Source organism: Alligator sinensis, unplaced genomic scaffold, assembly GCF_000455745.1.
Source record: "Alligator sinensis unplaced genomic scaffold, ASM45574v1 scaffold110_1, whole genome shotgun sequence".
Lineage (NCBI taxonomy): Eukaryota > Metazoa > Chordata > Crocodylia > Alligatoridae > Alligator > Alligator sinensis.
This window is the reverse complement of record NW_005843122.1, coordinates 195,070-208,605: the sequence shown is the minus strand read 5'-3', so window position 1 is coordinate 208,605 and position 13,536 is coordinate 195,070. Positions and strand designations below refer to the sequence as shown.

At 40.9% G+C, this 13,536-nt stretch overlaps 1 protein-coding gene across 1 annotated transcript in view; it reads left to right on the top strand.

The window, feature by feature from the left end:
* HTR2A (5-hydroxytryptamine receptor 2A) overlaps nucleotides 1–6,291 on the top strand; it is a 56,882-nt gene extending 50,591 nt beyond the window's left edge. The window contains exon 3 of the mRNA XM_006037484.3: nucleotides 5,284–6,291. Within this exon, the coding sequence (XP_006037546.1) occupies nucleotides 5,284–6,080 (797 nt within the window). The 3' untranslated portion in view covers nucleotides 6,081–6,291. The remainder of the gene's footprint in view (nucleotides 1–5,283) is intronic.
* Nucleotides 6,292–13,536: the final 7,245 nt, after the last annotated feature.

Sequence of the window (13,536 nt, the reverse complement as noted above, 5' to 3'; positions counted from 1 at the left end):
TTCTGAATCATGATGCTCTGTAAAAATGCAAGGAGTCTTTCTATTCTTTGGCCAATGCTATTTTTTAGTTTATCTAAACAGCTCACAGTAGTGTCCTGAATTGAGTGAGAAAAACAGCAAAGCTGTTATCTATACACAGCAGAACTGGATGTGGAACTGTGGTATTGCTCTAACTATTGCTGTATTTTCCTGCACAGCCAGAGAATAATACAGAGAGTTGGTGATTAGCCCCAACACCACTGAACTCTCCCAGGAAAAAATGTTAATTGAAAATATTTAATAACTCACTAGAAGTGTTCAGTACCGCAAACAATTGGATCCCTAATTACTCAGACACAACATCCCAATACCATTCTAACAGATGCCTAACTCACAGAAAGTTGAAAAGGTGTAAATCCAGTTTTGTCCTGATCTACACATGCAGCCACTTCAGTGGGACTGCAAGGGCATTTGGTCAAATTGGTCCTTTGACTGTAAAATGCCCCGTAACATGGGAACTTCATACAATGTTTTTTTGTATGTTATATACAAGTGATTAGGTTTGTGCAACAGTACAACCAAAATAGAAAGGGCAATACCACAAACTCTCTGTCCAATTCTGTCCTACACGGATAAGGGCAATGCTTTTTTTGTAACTTGGTTCATGTCATTCCTGAGAGTCAGTTTTGAGCTGTGCAGATAATGCTATTACCAGAAGAGAGAGAATTCATGTGTTATCACAGACACCCCAAAATAATATATGTAACATCATCATCTTCATGAGGAATTTGTCCTGAAGATGTGTCAAAGGGCCTCTGTTAGGGACTGCAACTCCAGTGCACAAGATACTGAATACATATGAAATAAAGAGAGTGTCTCTGCCCTAAAATCTGCAAAATATAAGCTAGGGGTGGGCAAAATATGGCCCATGGGATGGATCTGGCCCATGGGTGGGCAGCGCACGTGGCGGTATCATGCAGCAGGCCCTTGGCAAGCCGTGCTCAGGCCCTCACCTTTGCTGGCGGGTGGTGTGGGTGGCAGCTCAGGCTCTGTGGCACTGTGGGAGATGCTGGTCAGAAGCAGCCCTGCCCACTCACACTCCCAGCACTGCATGGCAGCCTGGGACATGGAGTTCAGTCCACACAGGGAGGACACTGGGCAGAAACAGTCCCACCCACCCACCTGGCACCATGCAGCACCAGCAGAAGCCAGAGCCAGAGCTGCCACCTACACTGCCTGCCAGCAGAGGCAGGGGCCTAAGCATGGCTTATCCAGGGCCTGCCATGTGGTGGTGGGTGGGCAGGCAGGCAGAAGCAGCCCCACTTGGAACAAGCTGAGCTTAGGCCTTGGAGGCTCCAGCTGCAGCTGCCGCTTGTTGCTCAACTGGTGGGCAGGTGCCCAGCAGCCACCAGCACCCAAGCATGGCTCATCCAGACCCTGCCATGGGGGATAGAACATGGCTGCAGGCCTCCACACTGTCCCATCCTGCCTACTATCAAGGCTCCTGGGACCCATGAGGTGCGGAGGAGGTGGATGTACACACACATGCCAGGAGACTTGATGGTGGGGTAGCGTGGAGGCCTGCGGCCAGGCTCCATCCTCTGCCCCCCACCAGCTGTGGATGTGGCTGGCAGGTACCAACTCCAGGTTCCAGGTGCAGGGTGGGGAAGCTTGGGTGGAGGAATGTGTGTGCCTGCTCATGTGCAGGTAGCCCTCAAGAGCTCACCAAAACTCATTAAGTGTCCATCCAGCCCAAATAATTGCCCATCCCTGATCTAGACCCAAGATAAGCAGCAATAGATAAAATCACAGAAAAATAAGGCTGGAAGGGACCTCAAAAGATCAGTGGTCCAACCTTCTTTTTCTAGGCAGGATCATCTGCCTAAACCATCTTAGACAAATATTTGTATAGCTGACATTTGAAAGCTTCCAGTGAGGAATGTTCTACAAATTTCCCTGGGTAAGGAAGGAAACCAAATTAGGAGGGCAAGGTAACAGAATAGTTACTGAAGCTATCATGAGTGGCTGACAAAACATACCACCTGCTGGCCATGGAGGTCCTTCTTTGGGTTCAAAAGGTACATATCAAGGGAGAATTTTTCCCTTAATAATGGAAAAAATCTTCATTTTAGGTTTTCCACATGAAAAAGTAGAACAGAAATACTAGATTTTTCTTTGTAAGATACCTAAGGCAATTAGGTGTCCAAAACTCACTGAAACTGCAAGGGAATTGGGCCTGTAGTTCCCTTCACCCTCCCCTCTTCCTGGCTCATAGATTTATTTTGGTTGTCTTTATGCCACAAAACTTCTTGACAATACCTATCACTGGCACAGAACAGAATATCCTCTCTTCTGTACAGGTAAAGTTATTTGTGTGGTGGGGTGGGGGATATCACATTTTGGAGGGAAGAAGGAAACTTCTCTCAAGTAACTATTTTCGACAAACAGATGCTTGACTTTGCTCACGCATTAGGAAAGATGGAAAAAGTCCCAGAAGAAATGAACTAATGGGCTTGCTGCAGGTTCTGCTGGGATATAACAGCTTTAATTTGTGGGAGCCTCAGTTGTTTATCATGCTCAGAGGAGGAATGGAATCCCAAGCTGCCTCACTACTGGAGTCGTGTTTGCTCTAGTCCACCTAGTCAATCCATGCTCTGATGACTGCTATCTTCCATGCCAGGGCTGATTTTTTTTTGCATTTAGAATGCCTCAGTTGACCATACCTACCAACCTACAAAAGATTTGTCTTCCCTGCCCAAAATAATTATTTATTATTTAGCTGTCTAATCAAAAGCTACTACATCTTCATCTGCAAAAGGCCCAAGTCCAGATTTAACTTTTTACAGCAGCTCAGGAAAGAGGCGAGAAGGCAATATTGATTACAAACGATAAAAGCATTTGACAGTCTGCCAGAAGAGGAAGGCAATTTTGGTAATACTTATGTGGCGGACTTACTGATACAGTCCAGCACGTCCGGGCTCGGAGAATCTCCACTATGATTGGTGGAGTCCGTCCACCAATTGGGTAACGGCAAGGAGGTGCTTGCGCCACCCCTACCTGGGGCAAGGCGGAGAGCCTGGACCTGGTTTACGCCTGCACCCTGCAGGTCCGGCAGAACTTCGGGGGGTGGAGTCCCCGAAGAGAATCAAAGGAGCTGCATGCCCAGCACATGGCAGATTCGTCAAGGAATGGAGATGAGGGTGGGGCTAAAAAGAGCTGGGAAGAACTGCCCAGCAGGTGGATGCTGCTGCCCTGAAGAGCCCCTGTGGACGCTTCTCACCGGACAGGAGTGTTGGACAGCTTCAGCCCCAGTTGGTGCACAATGCAGCATACAGGGTGAAACCCTGAGAGCTGTGTGAGACAGCTCAGATCTCCAGCCACTTGGTGCACAGCACGGTGCATGGAGCCAGACCCTGGGAGCAAGAGGCTTGGGTCTGCAAACCCTGGCATGTGGCCAGGGCTCCCATTGCATGGAGCCAGCAAGACTCAGGGTGGTGGGGGGGCTCTGTGGCAGCTCAAGGTTTCATCTCCCAGCACATAGTGGAAAACCTGGTGGAGGAGCCGCTACATAGAGGGTCTGGGAGCAGACCAAGCCCCGGAGCCGTGCAAGGTGGTCTGGGCCTCCAACCCTGAGCAAAAAACCAAAGCCCCAAGAGCATGCAATGGTGCTCGAGGCCATGAATGGGGAGTGGCCCAGGAGAAGCCAGAGGTTCCAGAGGCTGCTCTGAACAAGGACCCACTCACATGAGGGGATGAGGACCCCCACCTGGACATCAGATTCATGAGTTGCTGGGGAACAGGGTTCCCACAGGGGAGGGGAAGTTCTTCTTGGCTAGAAAGGGGTTCCTGGAGAGGAGGTCCAGGAAGGCTCGAGGCCATGAATGGGGAGTGGCCCAGGAGAAGCCAGAGGTTCCAGAGGCTGCTCTGAACAAGGACCCACTCACATGAGGGGATGAGGACCCCCACCTGGACATCAGATTCATGAGTTGCTGGGGAACAGGGTTCCCACAGGGGAGGGGAAGTTCTTCTTGGCTAGAAAGGGGTTCCTGGAGAGGAGGTCCAGGAAGGGTCCCTTCTGAGTTTGTGGGCTGCCTAGGGGGCTTGGTGTGAGGCCCAAGGGGCAATAAGGTCTTCCCTCACAGGTCACTAAAGCGTAATCCAGGCCCCAGGATTGTGGTGGGGCCTTGGGGACCCTTTTAATGGTTTATGGTTACTTCTATGCTTATGTGCCTTATAAATGGTGATATTGCACCTTATATCTTGTGACATTGTATTTTATGCTTTATGATATTATATCCTGTCATTGTGTGCTCCATATCAGTATGCAAACTAACATTAGAACGTAAGATCTATATTGAGGTCCTGCTAGGACCCCTCCCCATTACTTACCTGTGTTTACTTGTAACTTACCTGAACCCCGGCTGTGGTCATCCACCACAGAGAAACAAGGTTATTAGTCCTATATTATATGTAAATATCTGTATCCATTTTATATTAACAGTTATCTTTTAAGGTTCCCTGTAAATATTAATACATTTGTATATAGTTTAACATTGTCCTAGCCTGGCTCTATAGGGAGTGGAGAGACTCTGCTCAGCTGGCAGTTCTCTCCTGCAGCATCCCTGTCTTCAATCAGAAAGGGGAGTACATACCCTGGGTACACCTGGGCTACACTTATACAAGGGATCCGAAGCTCCAGAATGGTTAGAATCACTGCCTTTGTTGATATCAACTTCTATATGACCCAATTTTGTGACACACTCTGGCTGGGTTTCCTGAAGAAGACTTCTCTTCATTTCATTTTCCGGTAAGAGAAAAATTCTGAAGGAGACTGGTATTTGCTGGTAAGAGAAAAATTGCAGCAACTGCCTCAGGAATTCTTGTCCTGCTCTCACTCCTGCCATTCTCCCTTGGCCCCTTAAGAGTTATTGCAGCAACTTTCTAGTGTAATAGCACCACAAACAGAAGCTTGCCTCCAATAAACTACAGGCTCCAAGACATATATTGCAAACAGCATTATTTGTCTGCAGTAATTCCTATAGCTCTGTTCAAACAATGAGACAGAAATGGGATCAGCATCACATTCCTCAGGTATCCAGATATGTCACATGTTTTCCCCTATGTAGCTTGAATTAATTTTAGAATGCCTAAGCTCTATACATACATAATACTGAATGCCCATTACTATTCACTATATTTGGCCATATTTCATAAAATGATGTATATACCTTTTTGGGAGGGATAGGGGGTGTTATTTATTATCATTAATAGGCTTAATTTTATCTTTCTCTAATGACTCCTCAGGTATCTCTATGCCAGTGCCTGTGTTTGGACTACAAGATGAAACCAAAGTACTTAAGGGACCCAGCTGCTTACTTGCTGATGAGAACTTTGTCCTTATTGGCTCTTTTGTGGCATTCTTTATTCCTTTAACCATCATGGTGGTCACCTACTTTTTAACCATCAGATCACTTCAGAAAGAAGCTACCTTATGCGTTAAAGACCTTGGCACAAAGACCAAGTTTGCTTCATTTAGTTTTCTCCCTCAGAGTTCTCTGTCTTCAGAGAAACTTTTTCAGCGTTCTTTGAACCGAGAGCTGGGGACTTCTGGAAGGAGAACTATGCAGTCCATCAGTAATGAGCAGAAAGCTTCCAAGGTACTCGGCATTGTCTTCTTTCTGTTTGTTGTGATGTGGTGCCCATTTTTCATCACTAATGTGATGGCAGTCATTTGCAAGAAGTCATGTAATGAAGAAGTCATTGGAGGGCTACTGAATGTATTTGTCTGGATTGGCTACCTTTCTTCAGCTGTCAATCCCCTAGTATACACACTGTTCAACAAAACTTATCGTTCAGCTTTCTCACGTTATATTCAGTGTCGATACAAGGAAGAGAAGAAGCCTTTGCAGCTGATCTTAGTGAACACTATACCAGCTTTAGCTTATAATTCCAGCCAACTCCAGCTGGCACAAATGAAGAGCTTGAAAAAAGAGGCTAAAATGATGGCCAAAGACTATTCTATGGTTACAATAGGAATACATCATTTAGACAGTACCTCAAAGGGCAGTATCAACCCAGTGAACGAGGTTAGCTGTGTGTGACTATGCTAGCTCATCAACAGCTGCCATGGCAACCACGGTGTATACTCAGAAAATTTCACCTAACTGTGAGAAGCTTTGATAGCTTAGGAAAATTAGCCCTGGCTAAGAAAGTCGTCATTAATATCACATACTCCTCATATTGTCTGGTTGGTGAAAAGCAGGGTTAAAATGCTATCAAATGTGCAATTTTTTCATACAGTACATCAGCTGTTTTAAGCACAGGCTTTATTAAACTTATTTTTTTAAATATTCTATATAATATATTTCTTAAAGAAAAAATGCAGTTTATTGTATTATAACATGGGCTGTGAAGAAATCCATGCATTACTTTTTTTTCCAAATGTGAGCTGAGCTATTCTTTGGTTTACTTGCAGATTAAGTTTGAATTAGTTTGTCTTGCTACAATGAAATTTTATTAGCATTAACTAAATGAGCACTTTATGAGATTTTACAGAAAATGTTAGTTAATTTACTGATGTATATTTAAAATACAATTAAAAAAAAGAAAATTATATAAAAGCTGTATAGATCTATTATATAGAAATTTTGGTAACAGTGTTTTTATGGTTCCTTTTCCTTCCCAATTACCTTTCTGAAATGTTATTGGGCTTTCTGCCGTTTGCTTTGTAGTTCATTATCGGCAAAAGTAAATTATACTTGAATGTTCCTTTGTCACCATGACCATTATTAATCTGTTTTCTCACTCATATTTTTCCCACCCTGTCTTACCTGTATTACCTAAGAATTTAAAATGTACTATTTCATGTATTTGGGCTTGATTCTCCATTCCAGTCCACTTGCTTTACAGTAGAATAAGTGAGGCAACATCATGGAAAATCAGATCCAATGTTGCTAAATAATTTCAGGCATGATCCTGTGGGCATTTCTTTGAACAGCTCCACTGGATTTCAAATTTAATTAACTTCAATAGGAGTTTTGTGTGAACAAAGCCTGCAGTAAAGAGCTTTAATCTTTCCCCATTTCTGTTTGATTAGGAGGGGCATTATTAAGGTGTTTCACTTGTTTTGTTCTCATGTTTGTAAACTAAGAATAAATAGAAGATGAAAATATTTTCTTTATTAGAAGTTGGTTTCCTCCATCACTCCTCACTGTCTTCCTCCATCGCTGTTGCAGCACTGGTCATAAATCCTGGGATGCTTGCATTATTAGTCTATGTACAAACAGTTGGATTGCTGTACTCTTAAAAAGTTCATTTGAAAATAAGGGTATTGTCTAAATGGCATAAGTTTCCACCTACAAAAATTTAATGGGAAGATACTTTGCTGAGGTAAAGAGCATCAGATATTTTTTATTGTTTTGATCTATTTAATTATACAAATGTTTGCTAGCAGGAATAGCATGTTGTTTCTGTGAAGCCAATTGGACCTTGTGCAGAGATAGAAATGTAGCAATTACACTCATCAACAGGGCTACAACTGATTGTTGGGGCTTACACAAAATTTGCAAATGGATACATAAAAAATAAGATGCAGTGTAGCTCTAGAGCCTACCAACTCTGACAAAAAACACTAGTAAAAGTTAAAAGTTATGATGAAACTCTAACATATTTGCAACTCTCTCAGTCCCTCCTGTGGTACATGTTCCATTTTGCATGAAATTACAAAACATTCATTGGGCCATGGAAAGAAAATGAATGAATAGGCCTCTGGTAGAGTCATATTCATTCTCTCTCCCTCAGGCCCAAGATTCATGTTCATTCTTTCAAAATAAACATTTAAATACTGAATGCAAAGTAACTTAATTACTCCATGCAAATAGAATAGCTTCAACAGGAAGAACTGAGAAATAATAGGGTATTTTTTGAGGTGGTAGAAAATTTTGAGTCAAAGACAGAGGGTAGAGTTCAACCCCAATTCCCCATATCCTTGGTGTATGTTCTAACTACTGGGCTATTCAGTGATTCTTCCTTTATGCAATGCGTGATTTTATAGAGAGGCTTTGAGAACGGCTAGACCATACCCTGCAGATAAGTAAGCAAAGGAACATGAGGGTTTCCCCTGCTTACAGATCCACACCCGAAGTCAAGGGGCAGGGCTGGCAACCTGATATGCAAGGGAATTCCTGTGGAGCACAATAAGAAAATAGGCATCCTCATATTTAAGACATCACAAACTGTGACTGCCTTTAGTCACGGCAACATTTTGGGCACTTGGAACATGACAGTGGGCTTGGATGTCTGTCTCCTTGCAACTTGTGCCATCATAAAAATTTTTACAGAGGCACAAAAGCAATGTCTGGTTGCACCCTTAGACACCTAATAGGTGGATTTCCACCATTTGTGTTGTTTGTTTACTGTCTGTGTTTCTCTCAGCTAGCTCAACTCATTTTCAGTTCATTTCATTTTCTGTCTCAAGGACTAGAGCAATGTCACATTGCTCAGATTGAAGGAGAATGTTTCCATGCAAAAAAATGTTTTAATTGATTGTTTTAAATGCAATTAAAGATTGACTATTAATATTAGATCTTTAAAACTGATCAGAAAGCCTACATTTTGGACCTACATGACCTGACTCTGTCCTTTTAATTATTTTTTGTACATAATAGAGCACTTACCTTTCAGTTGGAAGAAGTGTACAAGACAGGGATATATGATACTTGATTTTTAATATCATTAGCTCTCACATAGTTGGTTTGATGAGTGATCAGCAGCTTTTGCCCACAAAGTGTCTAAAAACAAAGATAATGGATAATGTTTCTGTCTCTTCATAAATATCTTTGAGCACTTCATTGTTATGGAGCCTGATCCTGCAGCCTTACTCCACCAAGACTTTTGTAGACTTTAGCGAGTGTTACTTTATTAAGGGCTACAGCATCAGAGCCAGAGCTTTCAATACCTACAGGATCTGGGAGATCATAAACAAATAGGTATCATCTAAGAGATTTATTATATTGTTGACTTATATCAGGGTTCACCAACTTCAAGACTAGAATTTATAGCAGGCTATTGCTATCTAATCACCACTGAACCTGAAACACCAGCACTGTTTTGTAAGGCTGGCTGGAAAACAACTTCCTTTAATTAAAAGATTTTGAAATTTGTTTTCATTCTGCATCAGAATGAAGATGAGACCATTTAAATTTTATTTATGCAAAAAAATTTAAAAAATAAAAAAGAACCTCCCTACAGAATAGCAAGTAGCTCAGTCAGAGATATGGCCAGGCAGCACTAGCTGGTACAATGCTGATCACAGTCAGCAGTCACTGCAGTTGCAGCTATATTTTTACCCTCCAACTCCCAAAACACTCCTCTCCCCACCCCCAACTAAGGTGGTGACCACCAGGGCTTCTGTCCCAGTAACCCTACCCTTGGTTATGCTACTGAGCTCAGTGGTTTGAACACTCCCTTGACATATAAGGGAGCCAAATTCCTGTACCTGCTCTGTCTGATTTGATAAGTCTTTCTGGCATACATCCTGGATCACGAACTGTTTGATTGACAAATACGTTTATCAGTAATTTTTCAAGTATGTTACTGTTTAGTAACATTTAAACAGTATCTGAAAGTGCCAGAATATGAAGTCATTGTTATACTCTGTTTGCTTAGTTTATGGATTCTGTACACATTTCTGCATATATCAGGGGAAAAAATCCCACCATATCTACCCCATGCGGCCAATCATGAACTTTGCGTGTGTAATTATTGCCTAATAGTAAGATGCATTCTATTTTGAATACTTATATTTATGTAAATATACCCAGAGGAATGTTTGTTGTATTTTGTAAAACTTAAAATTATATTCTAATGGCTTCCTGGTTTGTTAAAACTCACTGCTTAGTAAAGCAGATTAAAGTATTCAAATGCCATCAGTTCTTTTATACACTGGAAGTTTGTCTTAAGTAATTATTTTGGGCTGCTTGTAAATTCTCACAGAACCATGTCTGCTGGAGATTAAAAATATATTAATATGTTTTCTTAGATTCAGACGCAGTGGGAGAATACATTGTGGAACTTTATAACCTTAATAAACACTGGGTCATTATGATTATTTTAACCTTTTGACAGAGAGTTTCTCTTCAACATAAAGCATATTGTGTGGATTGACAATATGTGTTATTGAAAATGTTTCACTTCTAAAAAAAGAACCTTGCATTAGTAATCATTCAATTAAATTCATTTTACTAGTAAGCAGTACAATAAAGTTAAGATAATAGGTGTCACAATAAACTACCACATAAGAATAATTCACATACACATAAATTATACTTGAGCTGCATGACAACAGTGCCATCTCTTGGTCATTTTTAAGAGTATTATCCTAACAAGAAGCCAAAATGTGTTCTATCATTTAATGTTTTCTTTTCCCGATATTTGCTTAAAATAAATGATTTCACAAAACACTTGTTCATTGTGTACAAAAATAAGAATGAACATTATGTTTCGAATTGTGGCTTTCTGCCAATTTAGGATTTTTTTCTTCAGTATATGCAGATATTATATGACAGCTAACTGATCATTGAAAAATTCATATGTTCAGTATTCTACAATGCTATAACTGGACAAGAAAAGAAAATTTGACTTCCTCAGTCACTAGAAAAGTTGACTTTTACAATCCAACTCCATGGATTCTCAGGAGAGTAAACTCAGGTATAACTGAACTCCATTTAAAAGAAACTTAGAGTCCCAAATTGTTCTAGTATTGCAATATGTAAGTTGCAGCTTCAGTATCAGTAAATTTCCACTCAGGGTCAACACAGTTTGGAGGGTAGAACAGGTTTACCATGAATACAGTTCAGTTCTCAGGACATCCCCTAGAAAAACAATACAGCCAAACATAAAATGTTGAGCCAGTTCCTAACTTGTGTGGACAACAACTTTCTGTTCCAGAAGGTTGAGGATAAAACTAGAGCACCATCAATCTTGGATCTTGTCTTGACCAAGAGGGAAGAACTGGTGGAAAGTGTGAAGGTGATGGGAAACTTGGGAGGAAGCGAACATGATATGATAGATTTCCATATCCATGGATGAGGAAAGCAAGAAACAGAGCATGGGAAGACAGACTGAAGGATAAAGATATCTAGGAGGGCTGGGAGCTTCTAAAGAGCACAGTTTTGAAAGCCCAACAAGAAATTGTCCTGACATGATAGAAGCACAAGAAGAAGCACAATGGGAAAGTGGGCAAGTCACCAAGGAAACACACTAGAAAATTGCAAGAACCTACAGAGACAAAACCAGGAAGGCAATGGTAAAAAATTAGCTGTCCCTGGTGAGAAACGTTAAAGCTAAAAAAAGATGTTCTATAAGTATATTGGCCAGAAAAGAAAGACCAAGGAAGTTGTAGGTCCACTGTTCAATACTTAAGGAGAACTCTTAACAGAAGATGAAAAGAAGGCAGAGCTACATAAAAGCTACTTTGCCTCAGTCTTCACACAAAATAAATCTGCAACCAGACACTTAATAAACATTATTTAGATAAGGAAGAGGACATGCTGAGGGATGAAATAACAAAAGAAAAAAACAGAGAGCTTTTGATGGGTCTGAATGAATTCAAGTCAGCAGGGTCAGATGAACTTCAGGGTACTGAAGGAACTGGCAGGGTACTAAAGGACCTGGCAGAGGACATCTTGGGGCCTTTGGCAATGATATTTAGGAAGTCCCTTATGAAGTCATGGGAGATGGGGGAGGTACCAGAGGACTGAAAAGAGCCAGCATAGTGCCCTTCTTTAGACCTGGAGAACTGTACACCAGTTAGCCTCACCTCAATACCTCAGAAGTTATTGGAGCATATCCTAAGGAAGTCCATTTGTAAGCATATGGAGGAAGAAAGGCTGATCACAAACAGCCTACATGGATTTACTAAGAATAAATCATGTCAAAAAAACTCAATCTTCTTGGACAAAGGGTGGGGTGTGAAGGGAATGCTGCAGCAAAGGGTTGGATTAGATGACCTGTCAAGGTCCCTTCCAGGTCTACTTTTCTATGGTTCTATTGGATTTGTCAGCTGGGCCTGTATGATGATATGATAGGTATGTACCAAGTCCCCATGATAAACTTGAAATATAGGATATATGAAGTCTAGTTCTGGTGCCTTTATTCCAGAAAATTACCCCATACTCTTGATTGTTCTACTGTTTTTACTGTTACCACTTCCGAACCAATATACCACACAACATGAGCATTTCAGAATCCAGCCCCCTGTAATAATGCAGATCACCTACATCTAAGATAGGCATGCAGATCATGTAAGCTACACAACTAGGGAGAAATTTTCAAACATTTGTGAAAGTTTTAATTGTATCAAAGACTTTAAAAAGACATATGCTTTTGCTATTTGTAAATGGCTTTATTTTAAATGTTTCTAGAAAAAATAATGTGTAGTCATATAAAACATATTTGGATAAGTACAGAATCATTAACTATTGCTAACTTGAATGCACAAAAAGATCATGCCTCACTACTTAAATTTTTAAAAATTATTCTTCTGTAAGTCGGCTTTCATTTTGGTAGCCTCGTTTCCTCTGTCACTTTTATGTCTTGAATTTTGAGCCAGTAATATGGCTTATTTCCATATGATGTCAAATTACAATGAATTACAAACAAAAAGAGGAGCTACATAAAAGCAAAGTACAGCTAAACTGTCTAACTTAACTGCCTGCAATAACTGGGGGGCAAGTGAAGTTCACTTCACAGAAAAATGTCTAATAGATTTTGTAGCAAAGAAGAGAAGCAAAGTCTTGGAAACAGATTTTGGATTTATAAAAAGTTCAAGTTGCAGTGAAGAAAGAAAACAGAATTTTGTGTCACCAAAAATGCAATACATTGCTGTTTAACACTGTTGCTTAGACCTCCAAACAGAAATCATGGCCCCATTTCGTTACACTCTTTACAAACACATAGTGAGATCATTCCCGGCTTGAAGAGCTTGTAATCTGAAAAGGATAAGTGAGAGAAAGTAAGTATCATCTCCATTTACAAACTGAGGCACAGATCTTCTGAATCCATTTCCTGTACCTCGATATGATTGTGTTCACCTAGAAACTCTATTCGTGAACTGTTCATGGTTCTATGTAGCACCTTTAAGTAGTCTGCTCTTACCTTCTGGACCTCAGTGCTTTCACACACTTTAATTCTTCCACCCTTATTTCAAAATCCCTGAACTTCCATTTTTCTTTCAGGTGGATTGTCTTAGTAATCATATCCATGCTGGCTCCTCATTTATATTCAGTCTCAGCTCTTTACCTTTTCCACAATTCTTTTTACAGCTGGTTAGTAATTATTATCAGATGAAACAGTAGAGAAAAATCCTTTGGATAGGGTTTCTTTGCCCTCTTTTGAGTAACTGGGTATTTGGCTCTTCTGTAAAGCATCTCTAAGAATGCTTTTATATGTTGCTTTGCTTGGTTCTATAAAACCTGAAGCAGGTAAATATGTAAGCCACTCTTCACTGCCATCAGCTTGCGCGCTGTTGTGAAGGGAAATATGACCATATCCTACCTC